Source organism: Astatotilapia calliptera, chromosome 7, assembly GCF_964374335.1.
Source record: "Astatotilapia calliptera chromosome 7, fAstCal68.1, whole genome shotgun sequence".
NCBI lineage: Eukaryota > Metazoa > Chordata > Actinopteri > Cichliformes > Cichlidae > Astatotilapia > Astatotilapia calliptera.
Window position 1 is genome coordinate 12420090 of NC_137428.1, and position 22201 is coordinate 12442290.

The following is a 22201-nucleotide window of genomic DNA, read 5'->3' on the forward strand; positions in this document are numbered from 1 at the left end:
TAGCCCAGTCGCAATGTAAGGTTCAACACAAATAACTAATAACACAAAGAATGATTTAAAAAATAGCAGCTACATTAAAGCAATGAAGAGGTGCAGGAGAAGATAATCTTAAATGGGAGACTAGCCAAATTTAATACTCTCTAAATTCTTTGTACATGTTGTCAGGTATATTTATTGCCCTTCGTATATAACCATTGTGTAACACAACTATATATTTGCATTTTTGAAGAGTTTCAGAGCCCATCACAGCACAGAAACAGCTTTAGTGAAGGTTACAAATGATCTTCTTATGGCCTCTGACAGTGGACTCATCTCTGTGTTATTGTCCTGCTAGACCTCAGCGCAGCGTTCAATACTGTTCGACCATAATATCCTATTAGAACAATTGTAGCATACTGTATGTAATACAGGTACTGCGCTGCAGTGGTTTGTATCATATCTATCTAATAGGCTCCAATTTGTTCATGTAAATGGAAAGTCCTCTTCACACACTAAGGTTAATTATGGAGTTCCACAGGGTTCAGTGCTAGGACCAATTCTGTTTGCATTATACATGCTTTCCTTAGGCAGTAGGGCTGTGCGATATGACCAAAATCTCACATCCCGATATTAAGACATCTATCGTCCGATAATGATATAAATCACAAAAATGTAACATTTTCTGTAAATTCTGTGAATCTCGGGCAGCTCGACTTGCTTGAAGTGTTTCCAGCTGGGCGTCGCGTACCTGGAGTTGAGTGTTTTAACTGATGCATGAAACTATACATTTTTAGACATAGGTTGTAACGGCCGCCGTTTTCTTTATGAGTATTTATTACACAGCGTGCTGCGGGGAAAAGCCTGTTCTAATGTTTGAGTCTAAGGTTTATTTTTTAGCACCTGACGGCTCTTTTTTGCTTCTCATCCATAAATACTCTGCATCTTTCGCGTGATTCGGTTTATTTTGAAAAGTCTCAACAGGATCTTGAGCTTTTTTGTGAAAGGTTTATGTGGAAAATAAACAAGCGGACATGCGATGGTTTTACTGTTGTTGTTGCTAAAGACAATGCATAAAAACAAGTGCTTGTTTGTCTGTAGTGTGGTTATATTAAATATAAGAGAAAGAGAGAACTTTAAGAAATTAATATAGCCACTACAGTGACCATCAAAATAATGAAAAAATATTGCCATAAACAGTTTATTTTGCGACACCACGAAACAAACGATAGCGTAAAATGCAACGATAGACGTTTTTATATCGTCATCCGATATATATTGTTATATCGATCAGCCCTATTAGGCAGTATCATCAGAAGACATAGTATACATTTTCACTGCTATGCAGATGGCAAAAAACTCTATCCATGGAGCCAGATAACACACACCAATTAGTTAAACTGCAGGAATGTCTTCAAGACATAAAGACCTAATTTTCTGCTTCTTAATTCAGATAAAGCTGAGGTTATTTTACTCGGCCCTGAAAATCTTAGAAATATGGTATCTAACCAGATTCTTACTCTGGATGGCATTACCTTGGCCTCCAGTAACACTGTGAGGAATCTTGGAGTCATTTTTGACCAGGACATGTCCTTCAATGCACATATTAAACAAATATGTAAGACTGCTTTCTTCCATTTGCACAACATCTCTAAAATTAGAAATTTCCTGTCTCAGAGTGATGCTGAAAAATTAGTTCATGCATATTTCTAGGCTGGACCACTGTAATTCATTATTATCAGGACGTCCTAAAAACTCTCTGAAATACCTTCAGCTAATCCAAAATGCTGCAGCAAAAGTGCTGACAGGGACTAGAAAGAGAGAGCATATTTCTCCTATATTGGCTTCCTGTTAAATCCAGAATTGAGTTCAAAATCCTGCCCCTCACATACAATGTCTTAAATAATCAGGCCCCATCTTATCTTAATGACCTTGTAGTACCATATCACCCCATTAGAGCACTTCACTCTCACACTGCAGGCGTACTTGTTGATCCTAGAGTATTTAAAAGTAGAATGTGAGGGAGAGCCTTTGGTTTTCAGGCCCCTCTTCTGTGGAACCAGCTTCCAGTTTGGATTTGGGAGACAGACACTATCTCTACTTTTAAGATTAGGCTTAAAACTTTCCTTTTTGCTAAAGCATATAGTTAGGGCTGGACCAGGTGACCCTGAATCCTCCCTTAGTTATGCTGCAATAGACATAGGCTGCTGTAGGCAGACTCATACCCCTCCTAGGTGACTGAAAAGGAAAATGCATCATGGACATGTTGGTCAGTCACAGGAGCTCGTTCAGTGAGAGACTGAGATTACCGAAAAGCACCACTGAACGACACAGGAAATCATTCCTGCCTGTGGCCATCTCCCTGTACAACGCATCCACTTAACACACTGTTTGCTGCTACAACTACACATGTTTCTTTTCCAAATATTTATTTATAAGTGACTTATGTATGTATGTATGTATATATATGTATATATTGTACTATTCTTAGTTAGCGTATTGTCTGTCTTGTCTTAATGTTGGTTTAAAATGGAGCACTGTAACAAAAAATAATTTCCCCCAGGGATCAATAAAGTATTCTGATTCTGATTCTGACACCCATGATGCATTTTCCTTTTCAGTCACCTTTTTCACTCACTATGTGTTAATACACCTCTCTGCATTAAATCGCACTTGTTATTAATCTGTCTCTTCCACAGCATGTCTTCTATTCTGTCTTCCTTCTCTTACCCCAACCGATGGCCGCCCCTCCCTGAGCCTGGTTCTGCCGGAGGCTTCTTCCTGTTAAAAGGGAGTTTTTTCTCATAGGGGGTCATCTGATTGTTGGGTTTTTCTCTGTATGTATTATTGTAAGGTCTACCTTACAATATAAAGCGTCTTCAACATTATATGGCGTTATATTAATAAAATTGAATTGAACTTGAATTTTAAAATCACATAAATCATTTTGAGTTGCATAAAGGTCTTGGAGAAACAACATTTTGTTAAAATGTATAGTTGTCATTTAGAAGAATGACAATAAAACCCACTTTATACACAAGTTTTATTTGCTGCAGTTCTTAAAGTTTTGCCTAAAGAATTTACCTAAAGTTTATATTACAACTGCAATGATTAATTAAGTAACTCAAATAAGTCAATTACAAAAAATTCTCGACACAAATTCTTTGCTTCGATGCTTCATTTAATCCACGGCTCTGTAGCGTGCAGATGTGTTAAACAATGTATACCTAAGTTTTTCACCCACATTTGTTATATTTCTAAAAACTGACCAGAAAATACAAACGTATTTAGGAGCAGCGAATAAAAAGTGTAAATAACAAGTATGACAACATTAAGCCCACAGCCCCCAGTTTTAAACAGAAACACTGATAACACAACAGCAGCAGTGTTGATGACGCTGGCAAAGTTTAATGTGAAAACTTCCAGATTAGACGGTGTGGCATAATGTTTGTGATCAAACAGATTAAAGATGCACTTCATGGCCCACGCTGAACAATGCCAGGTGTAAGAATTATGCCTTATGCCTGTTAGCAATTTTAAACATATAACAAAGGCTCCTAAAACTATAGAGAACTTTAAAAATGAAATAAAGAATAGGAGAAATATTATAAGCTAATAACAATTCACCAGTTCAACTAATATCTGTCCACTTGTGAATACCAACTGCACCTTACTTGTAAACCGCATGTGTTTGTTATTTTCCTGTGTACATCATAAATCGTTGTCAATTTTACTTCCTGCATTAGTTTTCCATCCTTGATTGTATGCTGATTAATCTCACCAACTGTATATCTGGTTACTTCCTGATTTATTTTGAAATTTCTGTATGTCTTAGACCTCACTTAGTTACACTTCCAGCCTTTGCTTTGTTGCCCTACCATGCCTGTTTTCAGTTAGCCACTGGTCTTAGTATATACAGCTCCAGCTTTGCGCTAACCACTTGTCATCTGGTAAACTTGCTTAGTCAAGCTCCCCAGCATTCCTCATGATTTTGTTATTTTCCCTTGTGAACTTCTCATTTCCTTTTGGACAGCTCTATGGACTTTGCCTTTTGACTACACCCTCCCAAACTGGATTTTACTCTGCCCATGTGTATCCTGCATTGGGTTCTCGTCCTGATTTTTACACTACGATCTGGCCAGTATGAACCCAGATGCTACTTTGTTTGCTGGGGAATTTTATGATTTTATCATTTACTCTAATCTGTCTTCATGGTGAATCGAAGAGAGCTCTTAATTGGTATCTTAAAAAGACTATACAGAGAGTAGTGTCTTTTTTGGCTGGTTATGTGGTCTTATGCTCCTAACCATCAAATGCTCTAGCCTTTCCAAGATGATAAGGTAAAACACTGGGTGGCTGAAATGACTGAAGCTTCCCTGCTCCAAAGCCCCATGGAAACTCAGCTGCCCAGCACTGCAAGTGGATAGACTGACTTGACTTGTACCTCTCCTGTTTCCACATCTGTCACTGGAAGTCTGTTCAGAAGGCAATCAATGGTTCCCATGCTCTTGTGTCATAGCCAGCTACTCATTCTTGAGTAAGTGAGGTGTCCCAACTGGCTTTCCTGTATTTAGGCAGCTCATTTGAACTCACCTAGTCATGATCTGATCTGATCCCCTGGCTAGGGCAAAGTTTCTTTTTTTGCATCAAAATTGGGATTTGTTCTAGAAAGTTATAAGCAAACTAACCCCTCTGAAAGGATTCTCAAAAATGTGGTTTTGGACAGCATCTTGTATGTCCTGTATCAATCAAGAACCCTATCACTGCAATGAAAAGTGATCCCTTCCTAATAATATGCCAAAAACACTTTAGAAACTCCCATCTGAAACTTAATTTTAGGTTACTTTGATATCAAAATGCCCAGCATCCACAATGACCAAGACACATCAACATTCATAGAAATAAGCTTCTATGACAGGGATGTCCAACTCCAAGCCTCAAGAGCCGGTTTCCTGCAGGTTTTAGATATCACCTTGGGTCAACAAACCTGAATCAAATGATTAGTTCATTACCAGGCCTCTGGAGAACTTCAAGACATGTTGAGGAGGCAATTTAGCCATTTAAATCAGCGGTGCTGGATAAAGGACACATGTAAAACCTGCAGGACACCGGCTCTTGAGGCCTGTAGTTGGACAGCCCAGTTCTATGGGAATTGTACTGGCATCAGCCCAATCTACTTCTATCAGGATAATGCTATTTTTAAACAAATATCCAACACTAGCAATGACAGATGTGTCTCACCAGAACAGATGTTTTCAGAACTTAACACAGCTCTTCTCACTATTACGACTAAAGGCATCATATAAACTATTCAGACTGTGTATGCCACTGCAGCGATCCTGAAGACATGTAGAGACATGTGGGTAGATCACACTTGCAGGTTGCACTATTTTTTTTCCCTTGCTTAGTTGACTAAGAAATTAGTTCCAAGGAATATCCCTAATTCTGAGAATGAGGATACGCTCACTTTTCTTAATTGCAGCAACCACATACTCACTCATTGCACATTTAAACACACAGGCTGTGTCCAAATTCAGGGGCCACATCCTTCAGAGGACCAAGCCTATGTAGACCAGGTCCTTACACATGAACACACACCACACACACTCCTCTTAATGTTTCACCAGTCTGATGAAGGGCTAACATTAAAAACATTGTAATTTCTAAAAGGGAAACCAATGAGTAGTTAATTTTAAAACACGTGTGTTTTTTCTTTTTTGAATATGAATGTGAGGTGGCCAGGTGTTGTGGCTGGAAAACAAGCTCAAACCATCACCCCCCTCTACCACGCTTAACAGTTGGTATGAGTATTGTATTTGTATTTGGTTTTCTCCAAAAGTGGTGCTGTTCATTGTGGACAGACATCTCAATTTTGGTTTTGTCTGTCAGAATGACATTGTTCCAAAAGTCTTGTGGCTGGATGAGATGCAAACCTAAGCCATGCTGTCATATTCCTTTTTGAGAGAAAAGGTTTTCATTTGGCAGCCCTTCCAAACAAGCCATACATGTTCAATTTCCTTCTTATTTTAACATACTGAGGCCTGTAGAGACTGAGATGTAGCTCCTGTGTTTTTTGCATTTTCTCAAAACAGTGCACACTCTACCCATGAGTTGAATTCACTAGGACACTGACTCTTGGGAAGATTGGTAGCTGTCTTGAATGTTTTCCACATGGGAATAGTCTTTCTAAAAATGGTTTTAAAACCCTTCCCAGATTGGTGGTGAGCAACAGTTTCTCTAAGACCACTGATGATGTATTAGCATTGTGTTACACACCTATTTTTGCTTAGTTTTTTTCCAAAATAAATAATGACATTGTATGTCATGTGTTCAAGTTTTATTTACATAATTTCAGCACCTGGTAAGCACCAAATGAATTTTTTTATTATGTTCTCATATGTAAGACCCTAGAATTCACCTGGAGGTTGTTCTCCATACATGGATTAATGTTTCTGATGGATGAAATTATTGACAATTTGGCATAATACCAGCCAGTATTACAGTTAGTGTGATGCCATCACAAGGTAAGCTCTGTTTCTTTTTATTCTTTATACATGTTTCATTTAATCATAAACAACCCAACAACATTAAGGTTTTGTGTGATTTTTAAATTAAGTAAGAGCTGTATTTTCTTCCAGTCTCCTCATTGGTGTGACTGAACTCCCCAGGCATCTCACACAGCCATGGGAATTGGCTTATGTCTAAAACAAATGATTTCTTGTGGACTAGTGGCTGCACATGTTGTCTTGACCAAATATGGCTGAGTTAAAACACTACACTCCAACCACGGCAACACATTGGAATGGAAGCAGGTTTCCTTAACTGGTGTGAGAATAGTCCACGATACAACTTCCAAAATGGGATTTTACTCTGTTACCTGAATTCTGTATGGCTGGTAGATTAGCTCAGATTACTACACAGCATGGCCTGAACCTTGAATACTGGAGGCCTTTCTTCATTTCTTTACAGCCCAGATCACAGTGTTTCACCAGTGTATAGTGGCTTGGCAGTTAAAAGTTAGCTTCTGCTACACATGTGAAGCTGGTTAATGAAAAAAATCCACACACACAAGACATATAAGACTACATCAACTAACAAATAATCTGTTCAACTAAAAACAAACACAACACTCAGGAAGGCAAAGACAACAAGTCACAATAAGCTGAGTGATTGGATTTCTGTTTAGTTCCAGTTTACGTTTTGTTCTTACTTTTGTAAGACCTCATGATTCTCTATCTTTATCTCTTGCTCACTCGCCTCCACTTAAAATAGTTAGATTTTTACTTATTTATTTTTGCTGTGGTTGTGGTCGAAAATGTGCAGTGCACTGAGAGCATGCCATCTTGTGCATATATTAACTGTTCCCTTATATGTGTTCTGGTGTCAGATAGTTATTTATATTTTTTTTTCTTTGCACTTCTTTTTTGAAAGGTAAGCATTGAATAAGCAACCTAACATGTAACAAAACTCCTTATTTAATGAACACAGGCTGATCTTTACAAGTTCAAAAAAGAAGGTGAAGCATTTACTGAAGACATTACTTTTCAGTGAATGATAAGCGTTTATTTATCCCAAAATTTGGGAAATTGTGTTACAGCAGCATGATATAAAAAAAAATGTAAAGATGTAAAAATCTAATGAGATACAAGTTTAAATACAAAATGAAGCAGTTATTAATTGTTATAACATTCTTTTAATCAATTAATGTAATAAGCAATTTCACAGAGACAAAAATGCTTTTGTTTGGTTTTTAGTTTATTTATTTACTTATTTTAGGTGAGCCTGCCTAAAAATGTACAGCTCCTAATTCTTCCAGGCTAGTTTCTACAGGCCGTCCTTCAGCCTGTAGAAAGTACCCTTTGTTTTTTCCTTTATTGCTCGGTGGTTAGTAGACATATCTGCATCCAAATTCCTTCATTGTGTTGCACAACACATCACAGCGGTGTAAGAATTTACACCCAGAGGCGATATTTTTTCTTGTTCTAACAGCTGCACAACACGCCCAGGACACTTATGAGCGGCCTACAAAATGACTGTGATGAACTGAACTTGCATGCTGTAGGTCAAAAGGGGAACAATACAGCTGTTAACTCCTTTTAACTTTGACATTCAAACTATTTCATAGTATAAAGGTAACTTATATATATCTCATCAAAATGCGCGTATTGTAGGGAAGCATGAGAGGACAGTGACACGGCGCACAGAAAATTCAGATGTGTGTGCGTGTGTGTGTGAGAGGTGGTCTCTTTTGGCGCTTGATACTTTCGATTCGTCTCCCATTTGTGTGATTTAACTTCTGGGTTATCATATACACTACCGTTTATGCGCTCTCTACATTAGAAGGCCCAAATCTGCATACGTTTACTAATCTGTCTCGCTTCCATGTCGAGTCTGTGGTGACGTCAGGGACTTCGCGTTTTAAAAAAACGAAGAAAAAAGCTAGAAACTTTTCAAAGTTAGAAACATTCAGTCTGACCTGGGCGCGTTAATCCACTCTCGTCGACGGCCACTCAAACACGGAAAACAGAGCTGATTTAACGATCCTTAAATTAACTCCCGACAACAAATAAAGTTTTCCACCAGGGGAAAGGCCAGAAGACGACTTTTTCTCAGTTCCTCTCCCTATCCCTCGGCAGCGGCTTGCGAAAAACTCCACCCTGGCTCAGCGCGTCGACGCACAGAGGGGCGGTGTAGAGTTCGGGTACTGTTCTGCTGCAGGCGAATAACACTGAGGGTGTTTTCATACTTTTCTATTTTGTTTCCAAACTCTGTCTTGTTTTCAACACTAAACCAACTCAATTTGACTCTTAATGGCACGGACTGTGCTGGAGGAGACCGCGGAGACGTTCAGATCTGCTTTGTTAGGGTTTCCGGGTAGACAGACATGTTTCCTTCAAACGTTGGCCAGCTGCATTTGAAGTTGCCCAGGATGGTTCGGTGGGTGTGTCAAAAGTGTCAACATCGTCGTATTATAAAGCTGGTGTGCGCACGCAACGCTGGGGCCACATAACGGTAAAAGTGTCAGCTCCTCGAAACTTCAACCTATCTTACTTTTTCTTTGGCCTGAACACTGCTCGCATCCGGCTGTCATCACTGACAGTGACGGGACTGAAACCCAGTGTTTCTCTTCTGTAGCCCTCTTTTTAATGTTCTCTTTGATTAGTAATTTTTTAAAAAGTTTTTAAAAAGCTACTATCTGCAATAAAAACAATAATAACAAATTAACATTCAAAAGAAGAAGAAAGGTGGAGAGGTACATATATTTTTAAAATTCTGTTGAAGTCTTGGGTGGCTTTCTGACTTGTCATTCCTTGTCTTACAAAGCTCTTGAACCTGCGACTTACTTTCTCACCATCTGCAAGGATATAAATATAAATTTTCAGATAAAAAAACAAAGATTATTTTTCATTAAATAAATCTTAATCACATATTAAACACAGTTCGTTTGTCTCTTTATTATTATTATGTTATTATAGTATTATAATATTATATTATGTTATATTATTCAGTCAGTGTCAATAGTCACTCAGTATTAATTTGCTGTTTTTAGGGCAAGGTATATTTTCTGTGATTATTGCAAGACCTGTCTAATGTTCAAGCTTAATACAAATGTTCTGCAAATTAATATTAATTAAAAAAGATGAGAACTGTAAAAACAGATTCTGTATACATACTAAATGCTTCAGTATGCAACTCTGCAAGTTGCAAGTACTAGTGGTGAATTAAGTTTAGTGAAATGTTATTTAAAATCAGTGAAGGAAAATGGATAGATGGCTATTTCTTCTGTCAAATAAGCAACTTACTAAAACAAATTAGTCATCTATTTTGCCACCTAAACAGACATTTTGTGTTCTTTTATGGCAAATTATTTTGGATAGATGTACAGAAATAACAGAAAATTACCATTGTGTAAAAACATAGACATTTTCCATCATTTTAAAGCAGTTTTACTGCTTTAAGTAACCCGAGATCTTGTATATTTCTGCATATGTTTTATTTTAATTCAAAGCTATTTACACATGTAAAAACAATTACATTAGCATTGTTACCATGCACACTCAACATCATGGGTGAGTAGAGTTAGTTTAACAGCTTAATAATTAGCTGACAATTCTGTTAACTACAGTGTTGCAGTTAGTAGTTAGAGGATTTAAAATATAATAACTCTCCTTATTATTTGAAAAAAAAATATCCAGGAAATATTGGCAATTTAGAATCTAATCAAAAACTAGATTCTTGAAAGCCTCTAATAGACAACAGCATTGTTGTATCTATTCTAAATTTAATGCCACATAAATGATGCACAATAAATCCCACATCCCGTTTAGTTGTGATCCTTGCAAAATCATAATCAAAAATTCTTTAATCTATTAAAGAGGGAGACACATTGTTTTCCGCAGTGTGAAGTATATATGAGGCGGGAAAACATTAGGTGTTTCCACCTATTAGAACAGGATAACAGTATGTTTGCATTTTAATCTGAACTTAACTTAAGATGTTTTTAGTCTTTAGTTAATCAGTCTATCCCAGCCTTTCCTAGGGCAAAAGGTGGGCTATACCCTGGACAGGTCGCCTGCACATCACAGGGCTAACAGAGACTGAGAACCATTCACACCCATCACTGCAAGCCTTTGGACTGTGGGAGGAAGCTGGAGCACCCAGAGAGAACTGACGCAAACACAGGGATGGGCCTAAGGTGAGGCAACAGTGCTAACCACAGCACCACTATGCTGCCCACAACAATCCAATTCTGATAACTAACCTAATTATGAGAAATTTAATGGTGTGTGTTCATTACATTTCCAAAGCATTTCAAAAACAAAAAATCATACCACCAGTAAAATATGGTGGAGGTAGTGTGATGGTGCCATGTTGAAACTGTATTTTCTGTTTCCTTGTGTTATCTTTGTCTAATATTTAAATGTGTTTGATTTGAAACATTTAAGTGTAACAAACAATTGAAAAAGAGGAAATCAGAAAGGCAACCCCCTTTTTTATATCACTTTATGTTCAATTTCTCAAGCACTTTGATATATAAATAGTCAAATGATGACAAATATGAGGATGATGGTAGATTTATCAACTCAATTTATGCCAATCTAATGTATGTATGTGTAAGGCAGTGACTGGAATACATATGTAGTCACCCTCATTCTACAGGAATAATAAAGGATTCTTCCATGTTTTGTATAAGTATGACAAGCAGCTACAGGAAATTTCTGATGGAAGTTCCTGCTTCTACGAGGTTGTCAAACTACAAGTTACTGAAATGAAATTGTTTGGCTGCTTTCTGCTTGCACTGTTTGCAACAGAAACCTAAAAGTACACATGTAAATTTGTGTAAATTTAACAACTAAATTTAATTAGAAGATCAGACTGCACTTTCAAGAATGATAGGATAAATTACTCAAATTCAAGAAGGTTTACAAAGGATTTCTAGCAGTTGTTTGTACGGTACCTATATTTTTCCCCCCTGAAACACTGATTAGATTGGATGAATGTAAATTTCAGATTTCTTAAAAAGGGCCACATCACAAGAAGAAAACCTTGCAGGCACTGGCTATAATGTTTCCATGACATTTTTAAATAATCTTCTTTCCCCTTTTTGTTTCCTGTAATAAAGTGAACTGTTTCTGTACACATAGAGGCAATAAATAACTTGCTTGCTATTTACTTCTGTAAGTGAACAGAACAGGTTTAGAAAATAACAATGAATGACAATGCAACCAATGACCTTACCCAGTTTAATGAATTAGACTGCAAATATGAAGTTTCAGCTAAAGTTCCCTCTGTCCAAGAACATGTCTTTTCTTGTCTGACCAGTTTCTCAAATTCACACAAAGTTCTTTTAAAAATGGGAAATTAGAAGCCATAGTCAGTTTGATATATTTGATTTATTTATCAGTGAAATGTTTAACACTATTAAACATTTTCTTACAATAACCCCTCAATAAATTGATTGGTGTCTCAACAAAATAAAACCAGGTATGTGTTACAAAGTATACAGTATGCTACAGTGCATATTTTCTTTTTTTTTTTCTTTTTACAGATTTACATTGGGTTTTAGATATTTGGCTCCCGGAATCAGAAGTTTAAAGATAACGCACCATTTGCCTACTGGAAAAAGCTCCTCTTTATATAGCATCATTTTGCCTCTTGTGTTGAACTGTTCTGGTTTATGATGACCAAGTGACATTGTAAAGTCAGCACCTCCATCATATGCTGTGACAGCAGTACAATTTTAAATCATAAAAACAGGTGACACATACTCTTCGTTCTGTTTCATTAGAGGAAAACCTGAAGTCACATCATCACTGGTTGGCAGCTGTCAGAATCAATCATGCTATGTCTATGTCTGTTTATGGTTCTCCCAAATATAGCTGTTCATGAAATATAAAAGTTGAAATAAAGGATAACTAAAATAAAATATTGTGGTAACAGACTCTGCTCAGGTTTACTGTCCTGCAGTAACACATGAAGACAAGGGGACTCCAGCTGTTTGTAGTCCTCCACTAATGGAGATTTAATCATAATTTTGCACGGCACAGCACTTTCTGTTGCTATTCATCTGATCTCTATTGTCTCGCATAGTTTCCAAACTGCTGGAACTTAATAATTCTCCAAGTAAGTGCAGAGTACTTTCAGTTGCTGACGGCTCTTTCAGAGCCAGCCGTGGCTGCAGGCATACGAGGCATCTTCTTTACTGGACTTGGGATGTGCTGAAAGAAGAAAAAATAATCAACATCATGAAACAATTCATTACTGTCCATATATTGCATTTTGACAAGTTAGAGCCCTCTGATTATATGGGAGAAGCAATGCTGCATGTGCAGGGGGATTCTTTCGTAGATGGGGAAAAGGGCTTCAGTATCTTGTCTAGGTACACCAAGACATGCAGAGAGAGAATGCTGACAAGCTTTCTCTTCTGAATCACAGGTTCCTCCACATTTATGTTTTACATAAACCGTCATCCATCCAAGTGCCCAGGAACACTTTTCAGGAAGCCAAATGGTTCCTTCAGACTACTGCTTGTTTGCATTTCCACTGAGAAAAAGAACCATCTGACCAGTTTAAATCTGAGATGACAAGTGTGGTAGTGTGATAGAATGCCACCAGTGGAATTTCTTTCCCATTCCACAGTACTCTCTTAGTTGTATTAAAACAAAGTGGAAGTGATTAGGAATGACAGCCACCAAGCGGTACGCCGTGTAAAAATCTGAGGATGCTGAGGTGCAGAGTTTGCAACATTCTGCAGAATCAACACCTCCAAACTTCCTGTGGAAATTAGCTCAAGGACAATGTGCAAAGAGCTTCGTGGAACGCATATCCCTGGATGAAAACTTATCCAACCCTTTCACCACCAAGTGCAATGCAAAGCAGATCATTTGTTAGAGCAGCTGAGACATGTTCTCTCCAGTTACAAATCACGACTCTCTGTTTGGCAATTCAATGGACAAGTCTGGGTTTGGCTGTTGCCAAAAGAACTTTTAATGTATTGGGGATTATGGTGTGGGGTTGTTTTTCAGGAAGGGCTCAGCTCCTTAGTTCTAATGAGAGGAACTCTTAATGATTCAGCATCCAAGACATTTTGGACAATTTGATGCTCCCAACTTTTAGAGACCAGTTTGGGGAGCCCCTCTTCCTGTTCCGACATGACTGCACACCAGTGTACAAAGCCATGTCCATAAAGACATGGATGAGGGAATTTGGTGTCAAAGAACTTGACTGAGTCCTGATCTCAAACCTATAGAACACCTTTGGGATGAATTAAAGAGGTGACCATGAGCCAGGCCTTCTCACCCAACAGCAATGTCTGACCTCAAGAATGCAATTCTGGAAAGGGAAGTGTCTAATGGAGGCTCCTGCCACAAATAGTGGACTGACATTACATTAAACTAGATGGATTAAGGAAGGGATGTCATTTAAATTCATATGCATGTGAAGGCAGACAAACAAATGCCTTTGGCAATATAGCGTATAGGAATGTGCATGACTAGACAACTACAGGAGTAATCGTCACTACTGTCACTAGTCGGTACCAGATGTACTAGTTGTTTAATGTAATTGTTTTCAATTGATGCCAAATATCAGTAAATTGTTGTCTTCTAAATGCTATCTACCACCAGGTGGAGCTGCTGCTCTGAGATTGTTGTTGACAAACCCCATAAATCTCTTAATCTCACCTGATCTTTTTGTTGACAAGCTTATTGTGTGCTTTGTAAAGCATTCACACTACTGAGTTCCTGTTTCTCTTTATTCTTTACTATTCTTCTTCTTCTAGTTGTTAGTTCTTTTTCTAAATGTAAAAGAATGAGATTGCTGATACCAGCTGTGGAAACGAGCTGTCTCTGCAAGGTGGATGGGCTTTCCCTTAGAACAGGCTGAGGAGTTCAGTCATTCAGGAAAGGTTTAGAGCACAGCAGCTACAAAAGAAGACAGTTGAGGTGGTCGCCTCCTGAATAAAGTGTTGCAACACCAGCTGGGCTTGTCATACTGAGGAGGAAGGCTCAGCCTCAGAACACGTTGGAGAGATGACATCTACCGACTGGCCTGGGAATGCTACAGTGTTCCCCCAGATAAGCTGGAAGAGGTGGTTCTCTGTTTAGCCTGCAGCCCCCACAACCCGAATATAACTAAATTATATAAAATAGCTGGGTGATTTCATCCATTCATCCATCCACGCTCTTCCACTTATCCATATCAGAGTCGTAGGGAGGTTGGAGCCTATTCCAGCTACCATAGGGCAAGAGGTTGGGTACACCCTGGATGGATCGCCAGGGATGACAGACATTCGTACTCGCATTCACACCTATGGCCAATTTAGATTCACCAATTAAAGGTTTTATACTCTTACTAAGCATGTGGACTCTTACATGCCCACCATGTCATTTGTTTCTATAAGGGACTGCTCATATAGTCATTTACAGATTAAAAAAAAAATACTGTTACAGAATTCATTTTGTCTATATGAAAGATAGAAAACTGCCCAAATATTTATTCCTCCTGTACCTCTGTGGCACTGCTTGAGCGAACCCGTTCTGATTCTGCTGGCAGGTCATCATCCAGAGGTCTGCGGGCATATTCCCTGCGGTGTTTGTCATCCACTCGCGTCAAGTACCATGTACCTGGGAACAGATCCTCAACAGAGCCTTGTGGGACATAGTTGGCTGTATGGAAGAAGAAAAAAAGTGATCAGTGTAAACAAGCCATTATTCCAAATACCAGTCTAGTTGTGTGTGTGAATAACTCAGTGAGCGTTTTAGCCAAACCAGCCTATTTTACTGAGGCAAGACTCTGACAAGTTAAAGACTTTCCATTGAAGTACTCTTCAGATGTGTGAATTTGAAAGCAAAGTCAGGGTACACTGTCTTACATTTACCTGGGGTGTGAATCTTCTATTTTTGTTTTTGACTTAAATCAGTCAATCAAGATTTGTTAATCATGTTTCTTTGTGCAGAATAATATATAAATAACCAAGTAACATTTTATATTAGGGCACAGCAAAAGCCGTTGTGAAGCTCTTTAATTATATTAGAACAAGAATCACATACTTGTCATTACTGTAAACATCACAATTAACATTTTCTATTTGTGCTTACATGAACGCTATTTTGTGCGTTTGTGACAGCTCTTAGTGTCCTTGCTGTCAGAAATATGGAAAAATAATAACCAAGCAACAAAAGCGAGGTCATACCCAAGTGGTGTGTGTCTTCTCGCAGCTTCATATTCTCAGAGAAAAGAGCTGGCGAAACTTTCTTCCTCGAGTCCAGTCTTGTCTTCAGGTCGCTTAGGCTCAATACAAGTTTGTCCAGACTAGATCCTGACACAGACAACCAACCAGAAATGAACTACAGTTTCTTTCTACTGTTTTTAATGGCAAAAGTTTGCAATTTTACTTATGTCACACAAGTCAATTGTAAAATATATGACTTACCAGGGATATGGTCCTGTGTCACTCTGAGAGAATACAGTGTAGCAGCAAATCCTGAACCATAGGAGAAAACTCCAATCCTTTGTCCTGCCATTTGTGATGGTGTGTGTCTACAACAGAGGCAACAAATATATATATATTTTTTTTTAATATACATACTGGATGAGTAAAACTAGTCCCAAATAAATAGTAATCTTAGCAGGACAAGCATTTCAAATCAAGGACAAGGATCCAAAGAGACTCTTGATGTTAGTGTTGTGGAATCAGTATGGATTCAGGACTTCTATGTGATCTGTTCAGCCTTTATTATTCAGGCAGTTGAGAAGTGAACTATAACATGGATTTTTAAAAAAAGAAAAAGAAAAGAAAAGAAAGGAAAATTGTGCGCTCCCGCTCACTCAAGCACACACACACACACACACACACACACACACACACACACACACACACACACACACACACACACACACACACACACACACACAAAGCCTAACACAAAATTTGGAGCACATCCCACAGAATTTTAATTATGCCTCAAGTCTGAGTGGATTTTGTCTTTTTTGCCTTGACTAGATAGTGCAGTGAAGAGCAGACAGGAAGGTGGGGAAAGACATGCAGCAAAGAGCTCAGACTGGAGTTGAACCCAGGACATTACTTTAAGACTTGCAGCATATGTTCATCTGCTCCAGCAGACAGCTAAACTATTGCACCCATGTGTTGCTGCCTTTAATTTATTTATTATAGGTTAATCCAGGCTTTGACTTCAACCTTCTTAAGCACGTGATTCAAACTAATGTTTGACCTCAGTGGACAAATAAATGCAAAAGGAAGAAAAGACAATGAGACATACTGTGCAATAAGTGATGCCAGGCAGCCATAGACAGAGGGGGTGTACATGTTTCCATTCTGGTTGGAGATTAGCAGGGATGCCTTGGTCTTCCTCTCAAACATATCTGTACTGGCCTTCATGAATGCCTTCTCCACATCCCGGTCAAAGTAGGTATCCTCTGGCTGTACATCTCTGCAACACACAATGAGTAAGAAAACTACTACAAGTGCTTTTCCCCCCTTTGTGTTTGTATAAAAGTACAAATGATGAAAATGTCTAAATATGTCCAAAACTAGCAATTACACTTGAGCTCACGACTTTAAAACAAACTATCTGGCCAGGTGCTTTACTTTGAGAGTACCTGAAGGCTTCGAGGCCTGTGAAGGGTCCGGTCTCAGTGTTTGGGCTGGGGTGGTTCAGAAAGTCATTCAGCATCAGTCTTGCCAATGACTTCTGTACCAGCTTGCAATAAGGAGAGTGGAAGACTAAAAAGCCAAAGTCCTCCAGGCTGAAGCTCTTATCTGAACCCTCTGTTAGAAAATATAATGATTAAAGACCATGTGAAAAAATTAATTTACTGAATGACACAATGGTTATCTTGTGTGTAGCTCAAGCAGTACTACCACACTAGGCTACATACGGCACAGGTGTAAATGACAGTTTGAAATGATAGATAAGAGTTTCACTCAAACCAACACTTCTCTTGAACATGTTTTTTCTACATACAACTCAAATCTTGTTGCACTTCTTCCTAGCCCAGCATAAATTCCTGCTAGTTTTTAGGGCTTGATTTAGATTCTTTGTGACTTCGGTTCAAAATCAAAACACATTGTTCAATAAAAAGAAAGGGGCAGCTAAGAGCTTTTGGCTCATACTCCAATTTACAGACCCCATACCACAGAGCAGTTTATACCAAACCGCTGACCTTGAGAGAAAACCAAAGAAGTAATTTTTCTGGCCAAGGTGTGTGTGTGTACTGGTTTTTCCTATTTGGGGGGGTCCAAAATACGAAATTTACTATTCTTTGGGACCAACAGGCCTGATGGGGACCAAAATCCATGTCCCCATGAGTTTGAAGACTCAAAATGTGGTTTTAGTGTCATGGTTACAATTGCGTTATGGTTAAGGTTTAGGGTAAGGATTAGGCATTCATTTTTGATGGTTAGGGTTAGGGTTAGGGTAAGCGGCTAGGGAAAGCATAATGTCAATGAGATGTCCTCACGAGGATAGCAAACCAGACATGTGTGTGTCTTTCTATATACTACCAACCTCGTTGCCACTGTGCATGGATTTTGTTGCGGTACACAGAGTAGCAGCGGTCCAAGGCACTCAGGTAGCACTGTATCGACAGCTTGCCATCTACAACAGGATACTCTGACACCATGTCTGGCTTATAGAAGTCATATGCATGCTGCATGTGGGTTCCCCGTAGGCCTGTATATTAAAAACAACAACTTCAGTCATTCCCTCATTTTACCACAAATGTCAAAAGACATATGTTCAGACACATTTTGTGCGATGCTCATTTAAAACGTTGCACGACTGAGGTCATTTCTAGATACATTTTATCTACTAACAGATTTAACACAGTCCTACTGGTGTATCCATTACAAGTGCTTATATCATAACTCATCTGAGCAGAAATAAACTTTTTTCCAAAAATGTATAATTTCTTTCTCAAAAGCTCTGTCTCAGAGACTGAGCATAAGAAACAAAGCTATCAATTAACTGACCTCGCTCAAAGGCCAGAGGAGCATTAGGCCCAATCAGGATGGCCACAGCACCAGCCCCCCCTGTAGGCCGGGCGCTTCCTGTGGCATAGACAGCAATGTCCCCTGCTACCACCAAAGCATAACGTCCTGCAGAGAAGAAACACAAGGAGCAGGAAATCACTAAGGCATTCTTTTTAGAAAAACAGAAGCTGCTTCAGGTACACTCAACACAGACTACACCAAAAAGACACACACATAAGATAAGATAAGATAACCTTTATTAGTCCCACACGTGGGAAATTTGTTTTGTCACAGCAGGAAGTGGACATTGCAAAAGTTATGAAGCAAAAATTAGAATACAATAAGAATAAATACAGTACACAACTGTACAGAATAGAATAAAATACTATATACAGTAGAATAAAATAGAATAAAATATACAATAAGATAAAAATAGAATACAAATGCTATATACAACTGAGTAAAAATACCTACATACCCCACATACTGCATATACAAGTCTATCTACTTAAGTTTTCATGCATAATATAATGTTTTAACTTTATTTAAACTTTATTTATACAGGTAATACCGCTGAGACTTAGTGTCTCATTTACAAGAGAGATATGTTTGAGTCAGCATGTCACTAAACACTGGTGAAGAGATTTAAAAAAAAAAGCCACTGTGGCTTTTCAAAAAGCTTACATGTGTTATATTTTGGGCGCTATGACTGCACACAGAGTCGATTCTAGACCTTTGTTCTCAAGTTGAGAACCCAGAGCGTTCATTCAGCACTTTTGTCTAACAGTCACATGATCGCACGACGGACACATCTGAGGAAACTGTTCAATTCACCAAGCTTCTGATTGGTAGACGCCCTGCTCACTCACCTAAGCCACAGCTCACTAACACACAATGATTTGTGAAATATGAAGAACTTGTAACACTAATAAGTGAACATTCATGAAATTACATTGCTGCATGACTTGCTGGGTAATGCTGAGTAATTATGCTTAACTGAAAGACTTTTTTTAAGTGGACTGGGATGATAACTATAGCAGTGCAATGCACTTTGGAGACTACTTAAGTTATTAAACAAAAAATGGAAACCACTCTGGAGCTCCAGCATCTCAAATGTTTACATTTTGTGGATTTCTTTGGTTTATCTAATTGTAAAATTTTACCTTTTGGGGTTTAGAGAGGTCAGCTTTGACTGGAAAACATGAGATATTTCTGGTAATTTTTGATATAAACAAAAGCAGCTTAACATTAACAAAAGCTTACTCACCATCCCATGAGCTGGATTCCACCCAGTTGACAGCGTTGAAGAGTGCAGCTGTACCACCATAGCAAGCATTTGTGGTGTCAATTCCCTCCACATCTGTATTGCCAGAGTTCTCAAATAGCTGCATGAGGGCTGTCTTGACAGACTTGGACTTGTCAATGATGGTTTCAGTACCAACTTCCAGTCGACCAATGCTGTTGTAGGATAGAGCATTCTTCTCCATCAACCTCTGGACCACAGTCAGGCAGAGAGAATTTATATCCTCACGGTCTGAACAAAAGCCCATGCGAGCTTGGCCCAAGCCCACGGTGTATTTACCAGTGGGCACACCATCAAACTCCTCCAACTCAGTCTGGTCCACATATTGGGATGGGAAGTACAGTTCTAAGGCAATGATACCCACATCTTTAGGCCATGGTCCCAGGTAACTAACTGGGGCTGAGCCAGGCATCCTGAACAAATTAGGGGACAAGAAGGGGTTTTATATTAAACATTATATTAATAACACACAGATAACACATAAAAACAGATATACTCTTAGTTTCCAAGCACACCAGTTTTAAAAATGTCAATAAACAGGGTGGATGGATACATACAGGAGTTAATTTATACTGATAATTTGTTAAACAAAATAAGGATTTGATCATATATGTTAAGTAGCTATATGCAGCAGTTCCAGTATCTACATCTGTGAGTATGCAGTTTTGGATTCACTCTCTGATGGTGAAATCTGAATCACTCTAACACAAGTTAAATCAGTAGGTTAGTAAATGGCACAATTTTAATGTTTTTATAGAAAATATGGAAAAATCCATATGTTAAGTATCACCATTCAGCCTTAAAATACTGGCATATGACCAGCCCCATTGACAGGTAAGTACTTGGTTATATCTCATTCAAATCAGTTTTATTTATATAGCACCAAATTACAGCAACATTTACCTCAACAGGCTTCCGACTAAAATACCCTACACTAACAGATGCTGATGATGAAAAGGGATAAAATTGGTTGTATAAGGGTTGAAAATGTACAGCCAAAATAAACTAATATAACAATATTACTTATGCACAGGCATCAGCACCAAAACCTTTACAGCTGCATAATTATGGGGGTACATTTTATTTAATTACAACAACGTCGCAGAGCACGAGTCATTACAGGCTAATAATCATAAACAATAAAATCCAACTCTCAAACTGTATGCTAGTTTGAGACTTATTAGAAAGTATTTAGAAAGCACAAAAAGTAATACTAGAAAAGAACAGTGTACTGATATTAGTCTATTTACTGATGATCTCTTTACCAATAATCTGACAGATAACGTTAGCCGACTTGCTGCGATTACGGGTGGCATTGCTAGCAACCACGTTAGCTAAGAGAACAGCAAATGTGATATACTTGCTACAGCTGTACTGATTCTATGACCTTCTTTCTTTCCTTGACTTTTACATAAATATCATCAAATGTTGACATATACTGTCACTCCACATGAATATTTAAGCCGGTAAGATTAGCTAGTCAAAAGGTCGGCCCAGCAGATTTTCAGAACCAAATCTTAAATCTTAGCTTAAAGTGGAGGACACGTTTCTGGAGCTGCCCATAACTATATATTTGCTTTCATACCATTCAGAATACGTACCTAAACGGCTACATAGAACTAGACGGGGACCAGATAAGTACAGTGGGCAACAAAATTGGGTGAAAGGGCAACGGCAACTGGATTTCCTGGAACTTAAGCAGTGCATGCCTGGGAGCCAAAGTATAGTCTACCACACTGAGTTAACGGGACACTTGCGTATGAAAATATGTTGTTTTCATTAAAAAAAATGAAATTAAAAAAAATTAAAAAGTAACTAGTTTGATGACATTCTTATGCAGGGCACATACTTTGATAGATCACAGTACGGACTACAAGCGTTTCTTCGGACAGTTTGCTAGTCGGAAGAATACAGCTGACGGACCAACTGAGGTGTATATATTTATATATGCACTCACTGTCATAAACCTGTACTAAAGGGTCTGACTCGCCATGTCTGCTTCAGTGTTAACATTCTTACATTAACTAAAACATCTATTTATATGTGTGTGTGTGTGTGTGTGTGTGCTCACACAAGAACGATTCTTTATTCTCATGTGAAAATCAGATTAACAGCAACGCACAATAAATTTATCTTGTGTTTTCTTCATAACTGAACATGTGTAGCTGCAGGATATTCGTAGCGATTCTCACCTGTATGTAGTCAACTTCAGCGATGAAGGTTATTCTCTTCGGCGTTTCTTATATCCAGCTCAGCAACCTCTAGCAGTCAAGTAGAGGTGTATTTATATCAGACAGTGACGAGGCAGCGTAACTTCAGTACTACAGCACCTGGCTTCCTGTCCAATCACAGCTCACAGGCACGATGCGGCGCTACGAACCCCCTGAAAGCTTCCAACCAATCGGAGAATACCAATCACAACCACGCAT

The 22201-nt window shown here is 38.5% G+C and overlaps 2 protein-coding genes across 4 annotated transcripts in view; both read right to left on the reverse strand.

The window, feature by feature from the left end:
- tln1 (talin 1) overlaps positions 1-8917 on the reverse strand; it is a 62300-nt gene extending 53383 nt beyond the window's left edge. Inside the window, exon 1 of one of the 2 annotated variants that reach the window (XM_026172851.2) lies at positions 8453-8917. The gene's annotated coding sequence lies outside the window, so the exon portion shown is untranslated. The remainder of the gene's footprint in view (positions 1-8452) is intronic. The other variant, XM_026172850.2, reaches the window with a different exon arrangement.
- Positions 8918-11851: 2934 nt separating this feature from the next.
- On the reverse strand, positions 11852-22167 carry hmgcs1 (3-hydroxy-3-methylglutaryl-CoA synthase 1 (soluble)). 2 transcript variants are annotated; one of them, XM_026172853.2, is made up of 10 exons: positions 21965-22167; positions 19737-20185; positions 18470-18595; positions 18006-18170; positions 17098-17266; positions 16758-16928; positions 15911-16017; positions 15671-15796; positions 14986-15143; positions 11852-12695 (listed from the first exon to the last, which is right to left on the reverse strand). In XM_026172853.2, the coding sequence occupies exons 2-10, from the start codon at positions 20182-20184 to the stop codon at positions 12618-12620; spliced, it is 1548 nt and encodes a 515-aa protein (XP_026028638.1). In that variant the 5' UTR covers position 20185; positions 21965-22167; the 3' UTR covers positions 11852-12617. The 2 variants fall into 2 exon arrangements, with proteins under 2 accessions (XP_026028638.1, XP_026028639.1); XM_026172854.2 differs by lacking the exon at positions 21965-22167 and adding an exon at positions 21374-21460.
- Between the last annotated feature and the right edge of the window lie 34 nt (positions 22168-22201).

Coding starts and splice junctions, on each gene's coding strand:
- hmgcs1 (XM_026172853.2), bottom strand. CDS start 20,184: ATGCCTGGCTCAGCCCCAGTTAGTTACCTGGGACCATGGCCTAAAGAT. Junction 18,596..19,736: donor GGAATCCAGCTCATGGGATG/GTGAGTAAGCTT, acceptor TCTTCTCTGCAG/GACGTTATGCTTTGGTGGTA. Junction 17,267..18,005: donor CCATGCACAGTGGCAACGAG/GTTGGTAGTATA, acceptor ATTTTCTAACAG/AGGGTTCAGATAAGAGCTTC.